At 46.0% G+C, this 23,426-nt stretch overlaps 1 protein-coding gene across 1 annotated transcript in view; it reads right to left on the bottom strand.

The window, feature by feature from the left end:
• The window catches only part of LOC118082660 (uncharacterized), a 38,623-nt gene extending 16,626 nt beyond the window's left edge, over positions 1-21,997 (bottom strand). Inside the window, exons 1-5 of the mRNA XM_035110471.2 lie at positions 21,919-21,997; positions 13,869-14,158; positions 7,741-7,907; positions 6,753-6,819; positions 2,300-2,363 (exon numbers count right to left, since the gene is read on the bottom strand). Coding sequence (XP_034966362.1) covers positions 2,300-2,363; positions 6,753-6,819; positions 7,741-7,907; positions 13,869-14,158; positions 21,919-21,997 — 667 coding nt within the window. The remainder of the gene's footprint in view (positions 1-2,299; positions 2,364-6,752; positions 6,820-7,740; positions 7,908-13,868; positions 14,159-21,918) is intronic.
• Positions 21,998-23,426: the final 1,429 nt, after the last annotated feature.

The following is a 23,426-nucleotide window of genomic DNA, read 5'->3' as shown; positions in this document are numbered from 1 at the left end:
TTTGTGGGGGGGAATCGCTCACCTGCAACACCGACGCAGCAGGAAAAACAGCTTTTGTTTCCTGACTCGTCGGGAATATTTGACGCTGCAGAGTAACAGAGAGATGGAGGGAGAGGGACTTTTGCTCCATTGCTTTTCACTGCCGCCGATCGAGAGGGACTGGTATACAGTAGGTATACATTTGGCACCCCCCAGAATTCGGTGCCTGGGTGTCTCACACTCCTTGCACCCCCCCCCCCCGGGTAAAGACCCTATACTGCAGGAAATTGCTTTGGGGAATTTTGGAGAAATGCACACTAAAATGCTAGTAGTTTTCATGAGGTTTTTTTTTTTTTTTAAAGTGAACTGATATGGAAATGTGAAGAAATGAAGACTGGAACTATGAGAGAAACCAGAAGTGACACATTTGACTAATCCTATGCTAAGTCAAAGCAAACCACTGTCCAAATTAGGGCACGAGTGGTTTCCCCCTTGCCCTCTTCCTGTTCCCAGGGAAAACCTGCTCTTCAGTGATAAATCAGAGCAAACATCAATACAGAGAAAACCTGGATTGCCATTTGCTCCGATTGCACACTTTTGAGCAGCGGGACAAGAGAAAGTGGCAATAAACCCTTGGCCTCTTACAATACGGCCCCTTTGCATGTTTACTCAGAGAGTCCCGGCGAGTTGCATTGGACAAGTAAGTCTGCTGAAAACTGTAGCCTTGCTGAAACAATGACGTCTTGCAAAACCTGAGCTGCCTGATCAAAGCAGAAGGCGGCGCAGCAGCTCAGGTTTAGCAAAGTTAACCTAAAAGAGTCTACAGTGAGTTTAAATTAGAATCATAGAATCACAGAGTTGGAAGAGACCACAAGGGCCATCCAGTCCAACCCCCTGCCAAGCAGGAAACACCACCAAAGCATTCTTGACATATGCCTGTCAAGCCTCTTCTTAAAGACCTCCAAAGAAGGAGACTCCACCACACTCCTTGGTAGCAAATTCCACTGCCGAACAGCTCTTACTGTCAGGAAGTTCTTCCTAATGTTTAGGTGGAATCTTCTTTCTTGAAGTTTGAGTCCATTGCTCCGTGTCTGCTTCTCTGGAGCAGCAGAAAACAATCTTTCTCAGGTAGAACCTGAGATAGCTCAGGTTCAGCAAACATTATCTTTGTCGGGTTTAAACAGGAGGTGCCCTTATTAGGCTCTATAAATGGAGCAAATCTGTGGGGAAATCTGCCCTCTGCCATCGAGACTTGTGATATGGAACACCCTGGCGCGTTTGCTGTCAGTACGCAGCAAAGAATATTATCTGAGCTATTGGGAGCATTGAAGCAGAGCCCTTTGTTTTCTCCCCGTAACCGTAGGTGAAGCCAACGAGTCTGGGGGCAGAGCCCAAAGAGCTTTCACTTTCCGAAAGCTGAGAAGCCGCTGCCTCGGACACCGACTCCAGGACTGGAAGGGAAGCGCATATGTGTGCAGAGGCAGGCGCACCGTTTGCCTGCAAGGCCTCCAGCGATTTGCAGATGGGAGGCTATTGTTCCAACAGGAAAGAGAGCTTTCCCCTTTGCTGCTGGCTGCCCTGAGTTCCCGGCCAAAGGTGTGTAGGGAAAAACACTTTCTCACACTCCTGAGGATGAGAGAGGCTTTCCCCACCTGTCTTGCCCCAACATCCAGCCCTAGGATCCTTTCCCAGACCATGACTTTGAGAACAGTAGAAGCAGCCAGGAGAGAAAAGAGGAATTCAGGGATATATAATTTGTGTATCCTTGTTTCTCAGTTTGATCCTGTCACATGGTTTTGTGGTTTTTATGCATTGTGACTTGGCATTATTTTTATTGATTACAGTTTAGTAATTGTTGTAATTGCTAAGTGCAAACTGTTTATTTATTATTTGCAGATATTTAATTTTACAGTTTGATGTGTATTATATTCTAATAGATTGCTGAATACAGTGGAACCTTGGTTCTTCTTGAATGGCTTAGTTGACAAACAAATCATTTCCCAAATGCCAAAAACCTGGAAGTAAGTGTTCCGGTTTTTGAATGTTTTTTTTTGGAAGCCGAACGTCCAATGTGGCTGTCAACTATTGTTTCTAGGGTGCCTGCGCCAATCGGAAGCCAAGCCTTGGTTTCCGAACGTTTCAGGAGTTGAAAGACTTCCGGAATGGATTAAGTTCGAGAACCAAGGTTCCACTGTATTGCTTTACTTGATATAAGGGATTCCCTTGGAATCTATTGCAGAAAGACAACTTGCTAACATGTCACTCTTATAAACGGCACATTTCAAGCATGGAGATATCCCCTCCCATACTGCCCACTTACTGTTGTGCAACTCTCCATCTTCAAGGGTCTTCTCAGCTGGGCTCAGCCGGTCTTCCAGTCTCGTCTGCAGAAGAAGGAATGAAAGAAATTTTTAAAAAGTTGAAGGATAAGGCGACACCTCTGGGGCCTTGGCAAATCAAGACGCAGTGCTATGGGCATCCTGCTGAAAGCGTGTCTCCTGTGGCTGTATCCAGACAAAATACACCTGGACTTCCTTCATGGCAGAAAGAGTTTTTCTCGGACTGCTGTTTGCTCCGATTCAGCTTTAAAGAGCAGGCTTTTGTGGGGGAGGTTCTGGAGCAAAATTAAAAAGAAAAAAGGATGCTCTGTCAGAAGTGGAGCTCCAAAGAGCAGAAGCTCATTTCAGGGGTGCTTGCCTTCTCCTCCTGGTGCAAAAGCAAGAGGCCGAGGGGGCAATGAGCCTGGAGCCCAAATTTGCCATACAAAAGCGAGTTGTTCCCTAAACCAGAATGTGCAGCCTTCATTTATGCTGTGCTGCTAACCAAACATTCACTTATCACTACTGTATTCTGTGCAATAGGCTCTTTAGACGTTTGTGGAGTGGGATAGCTTTGCGCCATGAGAAGAGATGGACCCCTAAAAATGAGATGGGTACATTTCTTGCTGTGTTACTTCCTGGAAAACACACCACATCTGATCCTTTGCCACTCTGGTGCCCCGGTTTGTTTGCACTTTTGACTCCTGGGGTCCCTTCCAGCCCTACAATTCTATGATTGTACGTGATCACAAGGCTTCACGCCAAGCAATTGTTATCTTACTCTTTCTAGCGCACTTTCCTTTCCACAAAAAGCTTTGGGGAAAGCAGGCTCCTTGTGCAAAAGCCCAGATCCAATCTGAACTCTGCAAGCTGTGTTTGGCAGTATGCAACTGGATGCCACCCACAAACAGTGACTCCTGCACAAACTTATAAGTTTCCTATGTGCATCTTGGGCTTGGTGTGTGTGTGTGTGTGTGTGTGTGTGTGTGTGTGTGTGTGTGTGTGTGTGTGTTTTGAAGGCATCTGGCTGGTCTAGCCTGGCCTGTTCTTAATCACAAGCAAAAGGAACGGTAAACCGCAGAGCTGAGCATATGCTGCCACTTAGTGGCAAACACCAGCTTCAACATGCCTTTCTGAGGAATGGAGGAACCAGAACAGCCGGCCCACATTACCACCAGGAGGAGGAGCCAAGCCCAGCCACGAGAGAACGGTGCCACCTAATGCCTTTGGAATGGGTCTCATGAGAACAGCACCTGCTTTGTATATGGAAAGTCCCAGGTCCAATGACCGATATCTGGGACAAGAGACACCATGTTTCGAACCCAATAGATCTGCTGCCAGTCAGGGCAGACCAGTGGCTCTTAACCTTTCTGGGGTCACAGACCCCTTTGAGAATGTGACGGAGGCTACAGAGCCCCTCCGCAGGAAAAAAAAAGTGTGCACAAACCGCATGCACACACAAACGTTGAACGCAATTTATTTTAATGCCCTGGGGAAAGATTTCCTTCAAGGACCCCCTGAAACCCATGCATGGAATCCTGGGGGCCCATGGACCACAGGTTAAGAACCCCCTGGTACAGAGAATAATGAGTTAGATCCGTGGTTCCCAGACCTTTTCCAGGCCTTCAGTGCAGAGTAGTGAACATAGTTGGACAACTATTGTTGTTGTTGTTGTTTAGTCGTTTAGCTGTGTCCGACTCTTCATGATCCCATGGACCAGAGCACGCCAGGCACTCCTGTCTTCCATTGCCTCCCGCAGTTTGGTCAGACTCATGTTGGTAGCTTCGAGAACACCGTCCAACCATCTCGTCCTCTGTCGTCCCCTTCTCCTAGTGCCCTCCATCTTTCCCAACATCAGGGTCTTTTCCAGGGAGTCTTCTCTTCTCATAAGGTGGCCAAAGTATTGGAGCCTCAGCTTCAGGATCTGTCCTTCCAGTGAGCAAACTATAGGGCTGCCATATTCCCAAAAGTGAGTTGTTGAGCTTTTCCCAGGCATTTTGCCAATTTAGCGAAAACACCTGATTTAGCGAAAACACCCAATTCCCGGACGTAGGTCAACCCTAACAAACTACCCCAAAGGAGCACAATGTGTCCCCCCTACCAGAGGTATTCCCCCCTCCCCAACACCCCTAACAGCACAAATAAAAACCTTGTATATACAAAAACAAGGTACACCACTCTCTGCGATGTCCAAATACATGTTTAATACTGTTATATGTTTGGGAGAGAGCCAGGGCTCCCCTAAACTCCTGGGTTCCTAGGTTCTCCCTGTAATTCCTGGATTTATTAAAAGATAGAATTCATCAAGGTTTGATTCAACTGTGCCCAAAACTGCTGGATTCAGCTTACGCTAAGGACCCAAGCCAGAATGGCAAAGTTAACTGAGGGTGGGTCATTGGAGGAACAGAGCTCATAGTGGCCCAGTCAAGAAAGCCATTCGGAGGGTGAAGGCTATGCCAGGTCCGTTGGCGGGCAGAGATGAAAAGGTTTAAAGGGGGTAAGATTTTGGTTTGGATGATGTAAGCAAACAGGGGGAAAAAGTTCTAGTTACAGGTAGGTGTTGGTCTGCTGTAGTCAAAACAAAATAAAAATATTCCTTCCAGTAGCACCTTAAAGGTAAAGGGTAAAGGGACCCCTGACCGTTAGGTCCAGTCATGACCGAATCTGGAGTTGCGGCGCCCATCTCGCGTTATTGGCCGAGGGAGCCGGCGTACGGTTTCCAGGTCATGTGGCCAGCATGACAAAGCCGCTTCTGGTGAACCAGAGCAGCACACGGAAACGCCTTTCGAACTGCTAGGTTGGCAGGAGCTTAGAGAACAACTAAGTTTGTCATTGGTATGAGCTTTCGTGAAGTGTTCATGCACACTTCTTCAGAAGAAGTGTGCATGCACACGAAAGCTCATACCAATGACAAACTTAGTTGGTCTCTAAGGTGCTACTGGAAGGGGTGAAAGTGTCCATTTTGCAAGCTTCAGAGAAGGTTGGTGGGCAGAAGCTGTGCTGTCGGTTTAGCGCTGCAGACATAATGTTTGGGGTCACTTGGAACTGGATGCTGCAGCGGTGGAAGCAACTAGACCCTCTTGGGATGTGAATGCTATCCCCTCTCTCCATCTAGGTTAAGGTTGTGTATGTATGTGTGTGTGTGTGTGCACACACACACACATAACTGTACGCTTAAGGCCTTTATGCTGGCAAATCAGCTAAGGAGAAAGTTTCCATTAAATGGGCTTCTCTTTTTCAGTATGAAAACTGCCAGAATAAATAGCCATGTGTCTGAATTGGGACCCTAAAGGGGGGGGGGGCTAATGGTTAAAGTCCCCTAACTGCATGATAGGGTTACACACACACACACACACACACACACCACTGGCAATTGGTGTTTTTAAAATACTGTAGTTAAGGTCGTGTGCAGTGTCTAGGTTGGCTCTAAGAGTTAATGATTTACCTGTCCAGGTTATCAAAGGAGCAGCAGAAAGGCACACATTCTTATTTGTTTTGTATTCCTGACTCCTCCAAAGCTCACGGCAGCTTAAAAAACTGATTAAGAGACAGCGCAGGAGTACCAAACGACTCAAATGCACAGCAGCACCCTAGAGGAGAAGCCTGTTTCTAAGCAAAAAGCCAGGATGCTGGTCCTGACTTCTGAAGCCCTGTGCACCTTGGAACCTGAGTGCCTTGAGGACTGCAACTTTTATGTGTTTACTTATAAAGGAATAAAACTTCTAAATGGCTGACTCAAAGAAACAAATACAGTCGTACCTTGGTTCTCAAACAGCTTGTGACTCAAACGTTTTGGCTCCCGGTTTGCAAATGTTTTTCGGAAGCCAAACGTCTGACACGACTTCCGCGGCTTCCAATTGAGTGCAGGAAACTGCTGCAGCCAATTGGAAGCTGCGGCTTGGTTTTCAAATGTTTTCGGAAGTCGAACAGACTTCCAGAATGGATTCTGTTCGAGAACCAAGGTACGACTGTAGAATAAATTAATAAAATCTCCAAGTGGTCTGGGTGGGGGAGAGATCGCGGGGGGGGGGGGGGGGAGGAGAGGCAAGAGAGAAAAGTGACCAGGAGGGTTGACACCCATGGCATTCACTCAAAAAACCAAATGTGCCTTAAAATTCTGGAGACACCCCCTGGTGTTTGATTTCCGAGATCAAAGGCATAACTGCGGGGGGGGGGGGCTCAGAGTCTTGCCACCATGCTGGTCACAAATGCCAGCTGGTTCCCCATGCTTCCCCAACCTAGCATCCTCCAAATGTTTTTTGGGGGCCAAATCTCCAATCAGCCGCAACCATCACAAGGAAGAAAACGGTCAAAGCGCTGCCGCCTAGGGCTGGTGGGAGTTCTAGCTCAGAACTGCTGGAGGGCGCCAGGTTGGCAAAGGCTGCCTTAGGACGTGGGCAGCATCTGGCTGGCGTTTCCAAACCTCCCTTGGAGACAGACACTGGAAGGACTCACCACGCTGATGAGATCTGATGCGTTGAAGTCCCTCTTAAAAGTTCTGGTTGATAATTGCCGTTTTTTCCTGGAACAGAGAGAGGGAGAGAGGGAGAAGAAAGAGAGACAGAGACATTTGCTCGGCTTTTGAGTCAAGAGATTTCACTGCATGCTCCTTGCGATGCCATTGAAAACACGTTTCAGACCCAGAGGCCCTGAAATCAAAGCAAACTCAGGAAGTTTCTTGGGCTATCCAGCATTTGGGTAAGTGGCCAAGTTGCCCATACTAATTCATTGGAAACTTCACTCAAGACTGCCAAATCAGATGGCAGCAATAGACACAAATTTGGTCAGACCCCGGGTTAGTCCTGTGTCCAGTTCTGGGAACCCCAGTTTAAGAAGGATATTGAATGTGTGCAGAGGAGAGAGACCAAGAGGATTAAGGGCCTGAAAACCAAGCCTGATGAGGAACGGTTGAACCCGAGTTTCCAGCTACTGTTGGACTACAACTCCCATCATCCCTAGCTAACAGGACCAGTGGTCAGGAATGATGGGAGTTGTAGTCCCAAAACATCTGGAGGCACACTGGTTGAGAAACACTGATCTACACTATACATTTAAATCCCATCCAGTGCACATTTAAAACGTGTAACTGGGGGCTGTAGTTACCCCCTCGGAGTTTGGGCTTTGCTTTGTTTCCAGTCAAAGTGTGCCCTGTGGATTCCTGCGGAAATCCTGTACCTCTTCATATCGTGTATGCTGATAAGTGGGTGGGTGGGATCCTGCCTTTGTTGTGGCGAGAATATGTTAACACCGGGGAGGCACCGTTGAACAACTATTAAACCAGAATGACGTGTGGATGGTCCAGTATAAATCCACAACTAACCCACTATTACTGCATCAATGACATGTTGTCTGTCCCTGGAGAACCTCCGTCCAGGTTCTCCTCTCTAAGTGCCCCAGGACCCTGAACACAGCCCCATTGTGACACCCCAAGGCTGCCACCTACCTTTTGAAGGGAAAGCAGAGCAGCAGCAGCAAGATAAGGGGGGCAACGGAAGCCACAGCCCCCAAGCCCCACACATGGGGGGAAAGCGGGGGCCCGGGAGAGGTTGCAGTCTCTGTCTTCTCTTCCAGCGGAGGAGCCATACACTCACGGGAAAGGAGGAAACGAAACTGAGGGGAAAGAGAGGTATGGTTTGTTTCTTTAATCTGCTTGATAAAATTTATATACCGCCTTGTTGCAAAAAACAAAAAGCAAGCAAACAAGCAAGCGAAAACCCTTCAAGGTTTACAAAAATATGAAACAAGAAAGGTTTAGAGCCATCCTCTGAAAAAATTTAAAATGCTAAAACAGATTAAAACCACACCAGCTTTCTAAGGATCTGGGTGGGCCTGCCTGAACAAGGATGCTTTTAGCAGGCCCCGGAAAGAGAACAGCTAAAGGTGGCTGCGACATATCAATAGGCGGGAATATAATGTCTGTAACTAAATATTATAAAGCGCAGGCCAACAGAAGGTTTTTAATCTGTGCAAATTTTATTTTATTTGAATCGATGTGCCAACTTTTTTCTCCAAGGAGTGCAAGGCAGCGTACGTGGTTCTTCCCCTCCTCATTTAATCCCCACAACAACCCTACGAGGTCGGTTGGTTAGGCTGAGAGGTGGTGGGACTGGCCCCCAAGATCTAGGGAGCTTCAGGATTCAGCGAAACCCTGTCTCTTTCTGGTCACAGCCCAACACCCAACCCCCTACTTGCTGGCTGCTGCCCCATAATGGCTCAGTGGTGGAGAACCCCCATTGCCCATCAAAGGCATCTTGCAGCTAAAAGGTTTGGATACAGCAGAGTGAGTGGGGTGTTTCTGTCTCTCAGATTATTGACTTTCAATAGGAATTTAACGGCATCATTGTTGACGCAGGAATTGGGTGGTTCAAAGATGTCGTCTGCCACGGCAGCCTTGGAGTCACAAACTGTGCCATCAATTTTTTGAATCTGTAGTTATGGGCGAAAGGGAGGTCAGTTGGTGGTATGGGGTCTTTCCGCTGTGCTGTTGTATTGTGAGGGGAATAGTGTTTGTATGAGGTATGTTTTTTCTTTATATTATTATTATTATTATTATTATTATTATTATTATTATTATTATTATTTATACCCCGCCCATCTGGCTGAGTCTCCCCAGCCACTCTGGGCAGCTCCCAATTGAATACTAAAACAGTACAGCATTAAATATTAAAAGCTTCCCTGAACAGGGCTGCCTTCAGATTTCTTTTAAAATTAGGATAACTGCTTACAGTATTTCCTTGACATCTGATGGAAGGGCATTCCACAGGGCGGGTGCTGTTACCGAGAAGGCCCTCTGTCTGGTTCCCTGTAACCTCACTTCTCGCAATGAGGGAACCGCCAGAAGGCCCTTGGTGCTGGATCTCAGTGTCCGGGCTGAACGGTGGGGGTGGAGACACTCCTTCAGGTATACAGGACCGAGGCCGTTTAGGGCTTTAAAGGTCAACACCAACACTTTGAATTGTGCTCGGAAACGTACTGGGAGCCAGTGTAGATCTCTCAGGACCGGTGTTATGTGGTCTCGGTGGCCGCTCCCAGTCACCACTCTTGCTGCCACATTCTGGATTAGTTGTGGTTTCCGGGTCACCTTCAAAGGTAGCCCCATGTAGAGCGCATTGCAGTAGTCCAAGCGAGAGATAACCAGAGCATGCACCACTCTGGCGAGACAGTCTGCAGGCAGATAGGGTCTCAGCCTGCGTACCATATGGAGCTGATAGACAGCTGCCCTGGACACAGAATTGACCTGCACCTCCATGGACAGCTGTGAGTCCAAGATGACTCCCAGGCTGCGCATCTGGTCCTTCAGGGGCACAGTTACCCCATTCAAGACCAGGGAGTCCTCCCCACCTGCCCGCCTCCTGTCTCCCACAAACAGTACTTCTGTCTTGTCAGGATTCAACCTCAATCTACATTGCAATGTAGTCGAAGCATAATTCCAAGTATGGTTGATACTTGGCCAATAAATTGTTCTGTTCTGTTCTATTCTATTCTATTCTGAGAGCCAACATCCAGGAGGCACCTTTAAACTGGTCACCCCACTCTCACTTTCTCTCTCCCTCTTCGCCCATCCATCCTATGACCCTGACACATGTCCCTGCAAGAAAAAGATTAATGAACGCCCTGACTGACTGCTCATGTTTCTTCAAAGACGACCCGGTGAGTAGGACAAGAAGCACTGGAGGGATAACAGAGGTGAGGAGGAGGCACAGATGCAGAGCGTTAAGGCCAGCAGGCGTACTTGGGAGATTGCTTTTTTAAAAAGAGAGAGAGAGAGAGAGAAGGCCTTTATTCCTCCTGGGACTCCATGCCAGAGAGGAGTCCAGCTCAGGGACCCACCAGGAAGAAGAGGCTGTATTTGAAGTCACCCAAGTGGCGTCTGCTGCAAACGACAAACAGGACAATCCGGTTTGGGTGAGCCCAAGGGAGCGATGTGTGATCTGCAGCTGAGCAGCCTCTGCTTGTTGATTGTCCCTCCCAGTTCTGGCTGGCTGGTGAACAAATGCAGGTGTCGGAGAGGAAGAAGAGGCGAAAGAGAGGAATCTGATTGATTAGCGGAGGGCTCTCCTTCCTGGGAGGTTTTTAAGCAGAGGTTGGATGGCCAGCTGTCAGGGATCCTTTGGCTGTCATCCCTGCATCGCAGAGGGTTGGGCTAGATGCCCCTTGAGGGTCCCTCCCAACTCTATAGTTCTGTGATTCTGATTTCCTGGTTGGCTGTAGCTGTGTGGAACAGCACCTGCTTTGCACACCAAAGGTCCCGGGTCCAGCCCCCGGCACATCCGTGTGGGGTTTGGGAAGACTCCTCCGGCAGAGGACCTTGACAAGCTGCTGCCAGCCAGTGTAGGCAACAGAGCTAGATGGACCAAGAGCCTGAGACAGTGCAAAATGACTGCTCGGCAGCCTGTCAGCAGATTTATGGATTTATACCCAAAGCAAAATGGGGAAAGGAATAGCAGCAGAGTGGGTCCTTGCCCTGCCTTCTGCTTTTATCTCCAATGCTGTACCTGAACACTGACCTCAGTGTTTCTCAGTTAGCAAGTATTTCATGCCCCTGCCTACATCAAAAAGAACTCGGATATTTAGTGTTTCCTAAGCTGACTACAGCTGCCCTCCTGCACCCATCACCTTGTGAGCAAGCTGCAAAGAATTCAGCGGGATTCGCATACGATGAATAGGATTGCCCTGCAATTTGCTCTGTGCCCGGGTCCATGCCACACTTTATGTGCTTTTAGTGGTGCAAAATGCTCAATGTGTGCACACAGTAAACGCATTATGGCTGCGCATCTCACACGGGGACATCGTCCAGGATTGGCCACAGCTCCCTGCTACCAGGATTTGGAAAAGCACATTCGTCGAAGGGTCACAGATTAAGCTGCCCTGTATTTCCCTACAGAATGGCAAACTTCACCCTGCAAGGAGAAACATCCCCTACTAGATGCACTGGAAGACTCTCAGGATCCCTTCCAACTCTTGTTTAATCCCTCCTATCTGTGCTTCGCCCGATAAAGACATAACAAGAGACCGATTCTGTAGTCCAGAATCCTATTCTAGCATCCAGTCCACCCAGATGCCCATGGAAAGTCCGCATGCAGGACCTGGATGCAACTGCAGAGCTCTCCCCACCTGTAATTCCTAGCAAGCAGCTTTTCGCTTCCAACGGTGGATGGGGAACATAGCCATTGCGACTAGCAACCACGGAGAGCCCTTTCCTCCTCCAAGAATATGTCTAATCCTCTTCTAAAGCTATCGAGGTTGGTGGGCATCACTGCCTCCTGTGGCAGGGAGTTCCACAGTTTAACTCTGCACTCCATGAAGAAGTCCTTTATTTTGTCTTGTACCTTCCAACATTCCAGCTTTATGACAGAGAGGAGGAAAACTTTTCTATGCACATTCTCCGTGCTGTGCATAATTTTATAAACTAATACTGTCCCTCCTTTTATGCACCATTTTTTTTCTGAAATAAAAAGCCCCCCCAAATGCTGCCACTTTTCCCACTAGAGGACTTGCTCCATCCCTTTGGCCATTTCACTTGCCCTCTCCTGAACCTTTTTCCTGCTCTACATTATTATTATTATTATTATTATTATTATTATTATTATTATTATTATTTTGGGTGCAGCAGTATTCCAAGTGCAGTTGTGCCATGGATTTGGACAACAACATTATGATATTTTCCTTTCTATTTACTTATTTATCGAATTTATACCTCACCTTTCACAACAACCCTGTTAGGCTGAGAGTGAGCGACTGGCCCAAGGCCACCCAGTTAGCTTCGTGGCTGAGGGAGGATTTGAACCCTGATCTCCCAGGTCCTTGTTCAACACTCTAACCACTAGGACACACTGGCTCATGTGTGGACAGAACGCATGGGGCAGATCAAAGAATGAGGTGGCCTCAGCTATTGCTAGCCGAAAAGAGGCCCACCCATGTCCTTTGCCCCTCTTATTTGGGGACGATTGAGGGCGAATACATCTTCCCAGCTCCAAGGCCTCAGTTGGAATGTCAATGAGAGGCAGAAAATTACATTAAATTATATCACTAATGCACTCCTTTTCCACCACTGTCCACCAGGTCCAGAGGGATTAATAAAGAGAGACGGAAATTAGACGAGGTCCAATTTTTGTCTCTAATCGCAGTGCCAGGAGAGAAATTGCTATGCAGCCAGCAAGGACTGCCTCCCTTCCATCTCCCTATGTTATCCACCTGTGTCTCTGCTCCAGGTGAGCACCAAATCTGCCTTAAAATTGCACCAAGCAGTTCTGTCCCGGTTGCTATCTATGATGTAAAACAATACGACGAGGCTGCCAGCCGAAAGTCATAAGAGGTACAGTACTTGAGATTCATTTATGAGGCGTATGTCCCTGGTTGAGATGGCAAAGTGACAACCTGTCGGAGTGGGATGACTGAACACTTTCTAAGGCAGAACTCTAAGTGTGAGAAACGTCACACGTGGGGAACATGTGGAATTAGAGATAATGAAAAATATTCAACGTGGTTGAAGAATTGATGCTTTTGAATTATGGTGCTGGAGGAGACTCTTGAGAGTCCCATGGACTGCAAGAAGATCAAACCTATCCATTCTGAAGGAAATCAGCCCTGAGTGCTCACTGGAAGGACAGATCGTGAAGCTGAGGCTCCAATACTTTGGCCACCTCATGAGAAGAAAAGACTCCCTGGAAAAGACCCTGATGTTGGGAAAGATTGAGGGCACTACTGGTAGGAGAAGGGGACAACAGAGGATGAGATGGTTGGACAGTGTTCTCGAAGCTACGAACATGAGTTTGACCAAACTGCGGGAGGCAGTGGAAGACAGGAGTGCCTGGCGTGCTCTGGTCCATGGGGTCACGAAGAGTCGGACACGACTAAACGACTAAACAACAACAATTCAACGTGGTAACATCGGAAGCTAAGGACTGCATTAATTTTGGCAATAATTTAGTTGTAATTTGTAAAGTCAATTTTAAAAATTGGTGGGGGGGCACCATGTGGAACTGCCTGCCACAAGATGAGCCACTGGCTACGAGCTTAGACCCATATTTCGATCTCTTCCCACAGGAGAGTTCTTATTGCAAGAGTAGTCCTGGCATTTTTGTGAGGAGTGGGGCATAGCTCAGTGGTAGAGCACTGTTGCAAGGAGGAGGTCCTGGTCTAATCCCTGGTAAGGCTGGCAGTGCCCCCCCCTCCCTGAAACCCTGGAGAGCCGTGGCTGCCACTCACAGAATACTGAGCTCAGTGGAGCAGCGCTCTGACTCGGTTCAAGGCAGCAGCAATATTGTTCTTGTGCCAGAAGACACAGCCATGATTTTATCAGCTAAGGAGGAAGAGCAGGAATGTTCCTGTCTTATCAGAACAACTCGCCAGGTAAAAACAGGACAGCAAAGAGCATCCTTGAGGAGGAGGAGGAGAGGAAAATGAACCAGCCCTGGGCATGCACAGAGTGTCTCTTCATCACCACCCAGCCAGATCTGTAGGGAGAGGCCAAATCTCTGGGTTTGCCAGCTTTCTCTCTCGTTCATTCCAGCCAAAACCAAATTTCTGCTCCCTCCGTGCAGGTGAAAAATGACTGCCAGCAACACTCACCTCGAGAAAGCGGCCAAGTCCTCCAGGCGAACATGTGCTGCTCGCCCCCCTAGCGCAGAAAAGGGCCCATTCTCGGCAGGGCAAGGAAGGGCTCCGGAGCTCCTTGGCACAAACTCTGAGCGGGAGTGTGGGCGGCTGGCTGGCTGACTGCTTGTCCAGGCAGGGAGACTGTGACTTCCTGGTTGCATCCACCCAGAGCCGCTCCGAGATCCACCTGCCTTGTCTGCAGAAAGGTGAAAAGAGCCACAGGTGGAATTTGTCCTGCCTTACCAGGAAACGAAAATCACTTTCTGCAAAAGGGAATCAGTGAAAGTCAGAAAGGACTAAGAGCTTTCATAAAAGAGAAAACATTCCTTAAAAAACAAACCTCCGCAACGATTAGCAAAATGGAACAAGACATTACTGCCCTCTCATCACGCTACAAACAAACAGGATCCAAAAAAACTTCTTAAACTTATAGAACAAAAGAGAAGAGAAATAGACTCTCTAGAAATCAACAAAACAATGATCAGAAAGGACTAAAGCTGCAGGGAATCCCTCTCCTGAGATTGAAGGTGGATTGAGGGTAGCGATGGGCAGATCTGACAAATTTTGGCTTCTCTCCATTTCTCATTTTCCATTTCCTGAGTTCAGTTTTCACACCAGTTCATGATTTTTTATTTCTAAGTTCCTTGTGAAACTTTGTCAGCATTCTAGTGCAAATTTCTCCAGCTGCACACATTTTGCAAAGCAATTTTGCCTCAAAGCATTTCTGTTTCAACAAGCCTGCTGGAATGTTTAGAAAGTTGGTGTGAATTTGATCTGCTTTTAGTCCGCTGTTGTTTCGGAAAGTTTTAAATTACAGTAGTACCTCGGGTTACGAACACGATCCGTTCCGGGTCGCAGTTCGTAACCCGAAAAGGTCGCAAACCGAGTGCCATTTCTGCGCATGCGCAAAGCGTGCACCACTTCTGCGCATGTGTGGAGCGCACGTGCGACAAAAACACTTCCAGGTTTGCGGAGTTCGTAACCCGAACTGTTCGCAACCCGAGCAGTTCGTAACCCAAGGTACGACTGTATTGCTGTTATTTTTCCTTATAGTTTTATCTCTTTCAAAAACTGCTTTGAGTGTTTTTGGGAGGGGGCTTTTTTGCAATCAAGGGGTGTATAAATCTTATGAAGTAGATAAAATAAATAATACGGTGCATGCTAGTTTCACTTACATATGCATTTTTATGCACACTTTGCTCCAGTAAGTGCCCTTTTGAAAAAGTTGCATGTTACTCGGCAGGAGAGCTGCATTGCAAAATTCATTTTTTAAAAAATAATAATAATAATTAGATTTTACAATTTTATATTCAGTTAACACAATGACATTACATAATGGGGGAAAAGCCCCCCCAAAAAAACCACCCCCTATCCCTCCCCACCCCACCCCAAGGACTTCCCCCAACTTCCCCTTCTGGTTTTTTTGATACATTTATTCCTTCTGCTATTGTTGTTCTGCACTGCAAAATTCAGAGACGTGTGGATTTTGATGGTGCCTATGTTTGCAAAGTTTCAGAAAGTGCAGATTAGGGTAAGATTGCTCTGAAAACACCAGCTGAATCTCAAATTCATCCCTAACTGGAATCAAGGCAATTTCCCAGTAAACACCAGCTGCCTTTTGAAAATGCACCATGTTTATTTACCCTACTATTTATTGCATCTTGGATGTCTCCAGGCCCTCTTAGGGTTTTGCCTGTTTTACAGGCCTTTAGCAGCTGACTACAGGAAGACATGGAAGGGACAAAGCGCACTTAGGAGGAGGCGAAACTTTGTCCCTTGCATTAGACTTCTTTAATTTTGCCAAAATAAACTTTTAAGAATGCTTAGGGTTGCAGCAGGCGGCCAGCATATTGCAATTGCAACTCAAATGGGGTACAAGAGAGCCAGTGTGGTATAGTGGTTAGAGTGTCAGACTAGAACCTAGCAGATCAGGGTTCAAATATCCACTCGGCTGCAAAGCTCCCTGGCCAATCACTGCCTATCGGCCTAACCTGCCTCAAAGGGTTGTTGCGAGGATAAAATGGAGCAGCGGGAGAACCAGGGGAGGCAGCCCCCTGGGGGAAAAGGTGGGTTGCAAATGCAATAAATAATAATAATAATTGCATACTGGAAATTTAGGTTTGCATGATTAAAGCGCAACACTGTCACCCTGGGGCAAGAAATCCACTTCTTTTTATAGGGGGGGGGGGGCTTTCTGCACATAGCTGCCAAGTTTTCCCTTTTCTCGCGAGGAAGCCTATTCAGCATAAGGGAAAATCCCTTTTAAAAAGGGATAAATTGGCAGCTATGTTTCTGCAGCTATGAAAACAACAGGTAGCTGCTTTGAAAGGTCTGGAATGAACAAATTATTAGCAGGGAAACATACAGCCATTGTACAAGCAACTCAGGATGAATGTCTGTCAATTGTGCAACCTCCCCTCAAATAAATCAGGATGAATGCTCACTCATGATTGGACATTGTCTTACCTCCAGCAGGTAAGCTTTGTGGAAGCAAATTGAAATGAATTCGTCTCCCAGAGGAGTCTGCATGCAAAAAGTGTGTTTTCTTCAAGCAGCCACGGGTATTGAGCCGTGAGGTGATGCCAGCATTTGCCTCTTGCCTTACTGGCTCATGTACAGCAAGGGCCTGGTGACTTCTGTTTCAGTGTAATAATAATAATAATAATAATAATAATAATAATAATAATAATAATTTATTTATACCCCAGCCATCTGGCTGGGCTTCCCCTGCCACTCTGGGCGGCTTCCAACAAACATTAAAATACATCAAATATCACAGATTAAAAACTTCCCTAAACAGGGCTGCCTTTAGGTATTTTCTAAATGTCAGGTAGTTGTTTATCTCTCTGACCTCTGATGGGAGGGCGTTCCACAGTGTATCTGAAGAAGTGTGCATGCACACGAAAGCTCACACCAAGAACAAACTCAGTTGGTCTCTAAGTTGCTACTGGACATACATTTATTTATTTATACTTTGAATGCCAGGTGATTGATTGAGCTTCGATGAGATGGCAGCAGTCCAGATCTCAAAGCCATCGCACGAGGAAGCACTTATTTGCACGTGATGTTTAGGGCATATTATGACTCCAGGTACCCCCATTTGCACTTCAGCTATGCTTGCAGGTAGGGTTGCAATTAGGTGCTTAGCTACAGCCAAGCAAACAGCAAGCAGTTTCACGTCTGCTTCGCAACGGGGCACGAGGGGTGAGAACGGCATGCCATGTGCATGTGAGCTCATTTCTTGGAGGAATGCGCAGCTGCCACACCCATGAGACTGTCAGACCGGAATGAGGAATCCCCAGGTGGGAATGAGAAAGAAACTCCTTCCAGGGAGACAGGGAAGGGAGCTCCTGCCCCTTTCATTTATTTTTATCTGTTTCATAAAATTTATTTATAAAAAAAACCTGTAAAATTAATTAAAACATTCAAGCATTTAAAACCAGCTATAATTTTTTTAAAAAAACTAGATCAGCATTCTAGCTATGTGGTTCAGCTTGTTTAAGCGAAAATGTTTTCAGCAGTCACCGAAAAGAGTCCAGTGAAGGCATCTGCCTAATGTCAAGAGGCAGGGAGTTCCAAAGTCACCACGCTAAAGGATCAGTTTCTTGCAGCTGCAGAATGCAAATGGTATTACAGTCGTGCCTCTAGTTACGAACTTAATTTGTTCCGGAGGTCCGTTCTCAACCCGAAACTGTTCTTAACTAGAGGCGTGCTTTCGCTGCCGGCACACGATTTTCATTCTCATCCTGGGGCAAAGTTCTCAACTCGAGGGAACTCTTCTAGGCTACCGGAGTTTGTAACCTGAAGTGTTTGTAACCTGAGGCGTTTGTAACTTAAGGTACCACTGTACCTGTAACAGTGCCAGTTTGGGAAGCCAAACATTTGACTGGAGCCACTAGGCCTCACAGTCACTTGATCTTGGTTTTATTTGTTTGTTTGTTTGTTTGTTTGTTTGTTTGTTTTCTATACCGCCCTAGGCCCGAAGGTCTCAGCTTGCTGTTAGTATCCAAGCACAATCCAAGACCCTGGTTTTGACCTATAAAAGCCTAAATGGGCTGAAACCAGAGGTCCCCCCTTCCCCCAAAAAATATTCTTTCCCCTCTACATCAAGGCTGGGCAGAAGTTGAACTGGGGCTTCTTGGCAGAATGGTGATTCGCATGAGTTTGTTGAGGGTTTGTGATTCCCAATTATTTAGCAATAGCAACTGCAGATATCTCCTCAACCCAGCCCCAAATTATATCGCTGAAAGATGGCACTTGTTGTTGTCGTTTAGACGTGTCCGACTCTTCGTGACCCCATGGACCAGAGCACGCCAGGCACTCCTGTCTTCCATTGCCAAGATGGCACACTTAATGCTCTTCTAAACCTTTAGCCTAAGAGCCCTCTGCAAGTGAAAAACAGACTAATAATTTCATTGTCACCTCATTAGAGCTCTGTAATTAAAGGCACATTAAACTCTCTCTCTTTTTTTTTAAGTCAGACATTGCCGCAGGATGAAATATGTACCCACAATACCCCAAGCTAAATCATTTAGGTCTGTAGTTGAGGGCAGTAAATTACTGCACGATAGTTAATTAAATAGCAAGCGAGAGAGAGAGACCTTCAGATTTTCCGTCCTATTCCTCACCATAGCAAGTCTTTGCCGTTTATTTAATTCTCTAACTACATCACATTTTATTTCATTTTAAAACATTAAAGCAGAAGCCAGAGGTTAATTTCTTCAGAGAAATCTACTTCTGAGGTTCAAAATCTACATAGAAGTCATGGCTCCAAGTTTACCTCTCAGTAGTAATCTCCTAGTAATGGGTGAATCTGACAATTTCACTTTCTTGACTTTTCCAGCCTTAAATTCAGTTGTTCATATTTCTACATCAGGCTTTTAAAAATGTCTTCAGAAAACCCACCAGCATCCTAGTGTGATTTCCTCCTACGATGTACAATTTCATATGCAATTTTGCCTAACGCACACATTTTTGCAAAGCAATTTCCCCCAGTATTATGCATTTTCGTATGTCCCCCCCCATATGTGCTTTTTTTTCCCTCACATGCTTTACCCCACTATATGCATTTTTATATACATTACTTGTCTGGAGAACCACACTGCATGATTCAGACAAATAGGAATTTTGAAGGTGAGCTGCGCTTTGTTTTGCAAAGTGCAAATCAGGTAGGTTCACCATTAAATAGGAACTGAAGGCAATTCTCCCCCCCCCCGCCCTATCTATGAACTATACAGGAGCCAGACAAATTTCAAGCAACCTATTTATTTATTTTTTTTGGGGGGGGGGGTTGCATCAAGCGTGTGTCTTACTGCTTCCCACTAACTAAAGGTGACCTGTTTGTTCAGCATCCGTTCTGATTTGCTTGCAAAAAGCTTGGATTATATCCAGTCTTTTCTGAGCATTTGTTCTTATTTGTTTATGGAGAGGTTATATGAAAATAAGCATTAACCCTGATTTGCGACTAAGTCTCCTGGCTAATCGTTCATTCCATACTTCTCAGTGCAATTTCCCCATTACCTTTCCAAATTGCAACATGTCTGATTCTTTTCTTCTTCTTCAGGTGGATTTCTTGCACTGGCGTATCTGACGAAGTGTGCATGCACTCGAAAGCTCATACCAATAACAAACTTAGTTGGTCTCTAAGGTGCTACTGGAAGGAATTTTTTTTATTTTTTTATTCTTTTTTTGTAAACCACCTTGAGGTTTTCTACACTCAAGCAGTATTTAAATTCTATTAAATAAAATTATGAAATAAGAGTGTTTTAATCCACTTCAATTGCACAAATCTCAAGTTCCAGTGTGTACTCAAATTCCTCCTGCAAAATACTGTCAGCTTACAAACACCATTTCCAACTTCTCGAAAGATTCCATCAACGGTGTCTCCAAAAAATCTTACACATCACTTGGGAAGACAAGCGAAGGCAGAAGAAGCAAAGATCACGAGTGTTGAAGCAATGATTCTTCAACATCAACTTCATTGGTCTGGTCATGTTGTGCAGATGCCTGATGACCGTCTTCCAAAGCAACTACAGTAGTACCTCGCTAGACGAATGCCTCACAAGACGAAAAACTCGCAAAACGAAAGTGTTCTGCGATTTCAATGGAGACTCGCAAGACGAAGTTTCCTATGGCGCGCTTCGCAAAACGATTTTTTTCGTCCCATAGGGTGCCTCGCAATAAAAAAACAAAATTCGTCTTGCGAGGTACCCTATGGGAAACTGCACTTCAATGCGTTCCTATGGGAGCTGCTTCGCAAAACGAATTTTTCGCTATACCAAGCGACTCGCGGAAAGAATTAAATTCATCTAGTGAGGCACCACTGTACTCTATTCCCAACTTTAAAATGGAAAGCGTAATGCTGGTGGTCAACAAAAGAGGTTTAAAGACTGTCTCAAGGCAAATTTTTAAAAATGTAGTATAAACACCAACAACTGGGAAACACTGGCCTGTGAGCGCTCCATTTGGAGAACAGCCTTTACCAAAGGTGTCCTGGGCTTTGAAGACACTTGAACTCAGGACGCAAGGGAGAAACATGCTAAGAGGAAGGCATGCTTGGCAAATCCACACCATGATCAACTCCCACCCAGGAACCAATATCCCCACTGTGGAAAGACGTGTGGATTCAGAATTGGCCCCCACAGTCACTTGTGGACTCATTGTTAATACCGTGTTTATGGAAGACAATCTTACTCGGCTACGAGTGATTGCCAAAGAAGAAGAGGTGTGGGTGGCCATGAACATTTTCCGTAACTGTTTTCTTTTTCACTGGTCAGGAATGTTCCAAATGAGACTTTTCAAATCTGTAGCAAGAAGTCATAATAGGAAGGAAGGAGAAGAATTATGACCGAAACTAGAAGAAGAACTTGATACATTATCCCTTTGGGAGTTACAAAACAATGGAGGCATCTCATAATTAAACCACATCCCTGTTGGGAGCCTTTTGTGGAATAGTTAAAAATCCAGTCATCATTCCCCCCAACATCCACATAAGGAGGAGGATAAAGGAACAAGATAAATGGGAAATGGGAAGGATGAAATGACCCGGGAGGGGGGGTGTTTTTCTGTGTTTGTCAGCTGGGTCAGGAATCAGATTACGAGGTTACCACAGCTGCTCTTTGAGGGCAGCTGTGTTGCAGTTAAAGCACTGCCTTACATGTTTAAATTTATCCAAGGTTTTCTTTTGTGAGCTTGTCCCTCAATATGCATATCCTTAGAAGCACCACTCCAGAACCTGGTGTATTCCAGACCTGGTTTTTGGAAAGCAGATTTTTCCAGCAGCACCAGTTCCCTGTCAGACACCCCACGCTAAATGCCAGCACAATCTCTGAGTGGTGCGATTTTCTGGGGGTACCAGCTGTTCTTCCCCAGGGTCCATGTTTCCTTTGGGAATGTGGCACAGCAGAGACTGTGGTGTCTTTATGATATATGGTTTTTTTATTTACACACATATATATACAAACACTATGAGCCTGTGATGGAGGAGCTCACAGCATCAACACCCCAGGAGAGTCTTGTTTCTCCCATAGTCGCAGCCTTGGATTCAAACAGAAATCAAACATTGTTCTCTCTCTGCCCTTTTCTTCCTTTCCTTTCCCTGCTTTGCTTCTAGTTCACAACACTGAACTCTCAGCTCTCGCCTTTGTCTTTTTCTAACCACCATCCAGTTGAGGGAGGAGGGTCACCTATTTGCCATTTCCCATCTCACACAGATCCACTTCCTTTGTTCCCTTTAATGGCCCATCACCCAGGCGATCCCCTCCTCAGGAAGCCCACCTGGGTTCTATTTTAACACTTGCTGGATCCAGGGGTCAGAAGGGTCTCGGCCTACAGCCTACTCCCACCAAACTCATAACAATACAGGCTGGTCCCCATTTCCACGGGGTTTACGTTCCGAGGCATCGTGCATTTAAGTGAAATCTCATATAATGGGAACACTATTGAAAAAAGCCTGCAAACACTCTCTAAAGTTAAACCCCTGGAAACTCCTAAAAAATCCCTTTTAAAAACCATCAGCACTTACCTGATCTGCCAAACTCCACCACGATCGCTCCTTCCAAACCTCCTTGCTCAAACGCCAGTTCTCCACAGGCATCAAACATCAGTGCAAGGGCTCCTGGGGTTGTACTTGCAATGGCTCGTGGGATTGCTACGCCCTTCTTTCAAGCCATGTTTGCCTTTTCTGTGCTCTTTTAGGGCTGTTTTTGCCCTTTTTCTAGTCACTTCCACATTTGACGTGATGAGCATGGCCAAATGAACGCACATAATTTGGCCGTTGCCCGCACTTTCTTCCTCACTTACACCCTGTTTCGCCCGCAGTTTCTCCACAAGACTCGGGAGAGTCCTTGTCTCTCTGCAGTAACTAAGAGGTCGATCCAATGGCCCTTGCACGCATGCAAATCCCAGCTCAGTGACGCTCTGGGGAAAGCTATATTTCCTGCTGCCTCGTCAAAACTTAAGATGCCAAAACCGGCACTTCTCGAACACTGGCTGCTGTTAGCTCACAGTGGAAACAACTAACACTGCTGACACTATATGGCATTATTGTTTGGGTTTGGGCAGGCTCTAGGGTGAGGGGCATGCATATGGGTAAAGAAATAAATCTGGATAACCACTCTGTACTTCCTATTGGAAAATACAGTAATATATATGATAAGAATAATATTGGCGAAAACTGGATATTGAAACCTGCTTAACCTAAATCATATATCCCAGTTTTACAGCGGCCCTTTAAAGTACGCTTCACGCAGAGTATATGCAGTCAGAAGTTGACCTGGCTAAGAAAACACCACCAAGAGCGTAGGGAATTATCTCCCTTATATGAACCCCCTTACTAGCTGCACACTTGTAAAAGTATGCAGATGGAAATACAAACGGTTCGGTTTCTTTAACTGAAAAACAAACTGACTCTAAAGAGACTTTAAACTAAAGATAAATGCTTTCTCTCTTAGCAATGTTATCTACCCACATTCAAAACCTCCCACCAACCTCCCATTGAACTACCCGAGAATTAACAGCAAACTAGCATTATAACTAAGCAATCATACTAAGATTCAACTAAGGAATCTCTTAAACTGAGAACAACGGAGAGAGTGATCTACTATGAGATGAATCAAACTGAAATATCTAACTAAGAGATACAGAAGGCTTTCTGGCAGAGCCTTATATACAAGAAGCAGAGCCCACGCCTGGGAGCAATTAACAGAAACACAGACACCTGTTTCTCTTAAACAGACAGTATTTACATTAGACCGGCTCTAAAGTAACTTGACTATTCAAAAAATCCAACACTTCCCCACCCCACCTGGTTCTGACTCAGAACATCCCTGTACAGTATCAGACACAGACGATGGCTTGGGCTTGTCCCAGATGATCTCCGGCAAGCAACTCCTCTGCCCTTGAGTGTCTTCTTCTCACTCAGCCCTTCAGAACCTCACTCTCCTCAGTTGTTGCAGCGACAATTCGCTGTCACTTCTTTCTCTCTCCATTCAGAAAAAAATGTCACAGGACAGACATTCTTCAGGGCCTTCA

This window comes from Zootoca vivipara, chromosome 3 (assembly GCF_963506605.1).
Source record: "Zootoca vivipara chromosome 3, rZooViv1.1, whole genome shotgun sequence".
In the NCBI taxonomy this organism is placed as follows: domain Eukaryota; kingdom Metazoa; phylum Chordata; class Lepidosauria; order Squamata; family Lacertidae; genus Zootoca; species Zootoca vivipara.
Note: the sequence above shows the minus strand (reverse complement) of the source record. Positions and strands in the feature narration are given on the sequence as shown.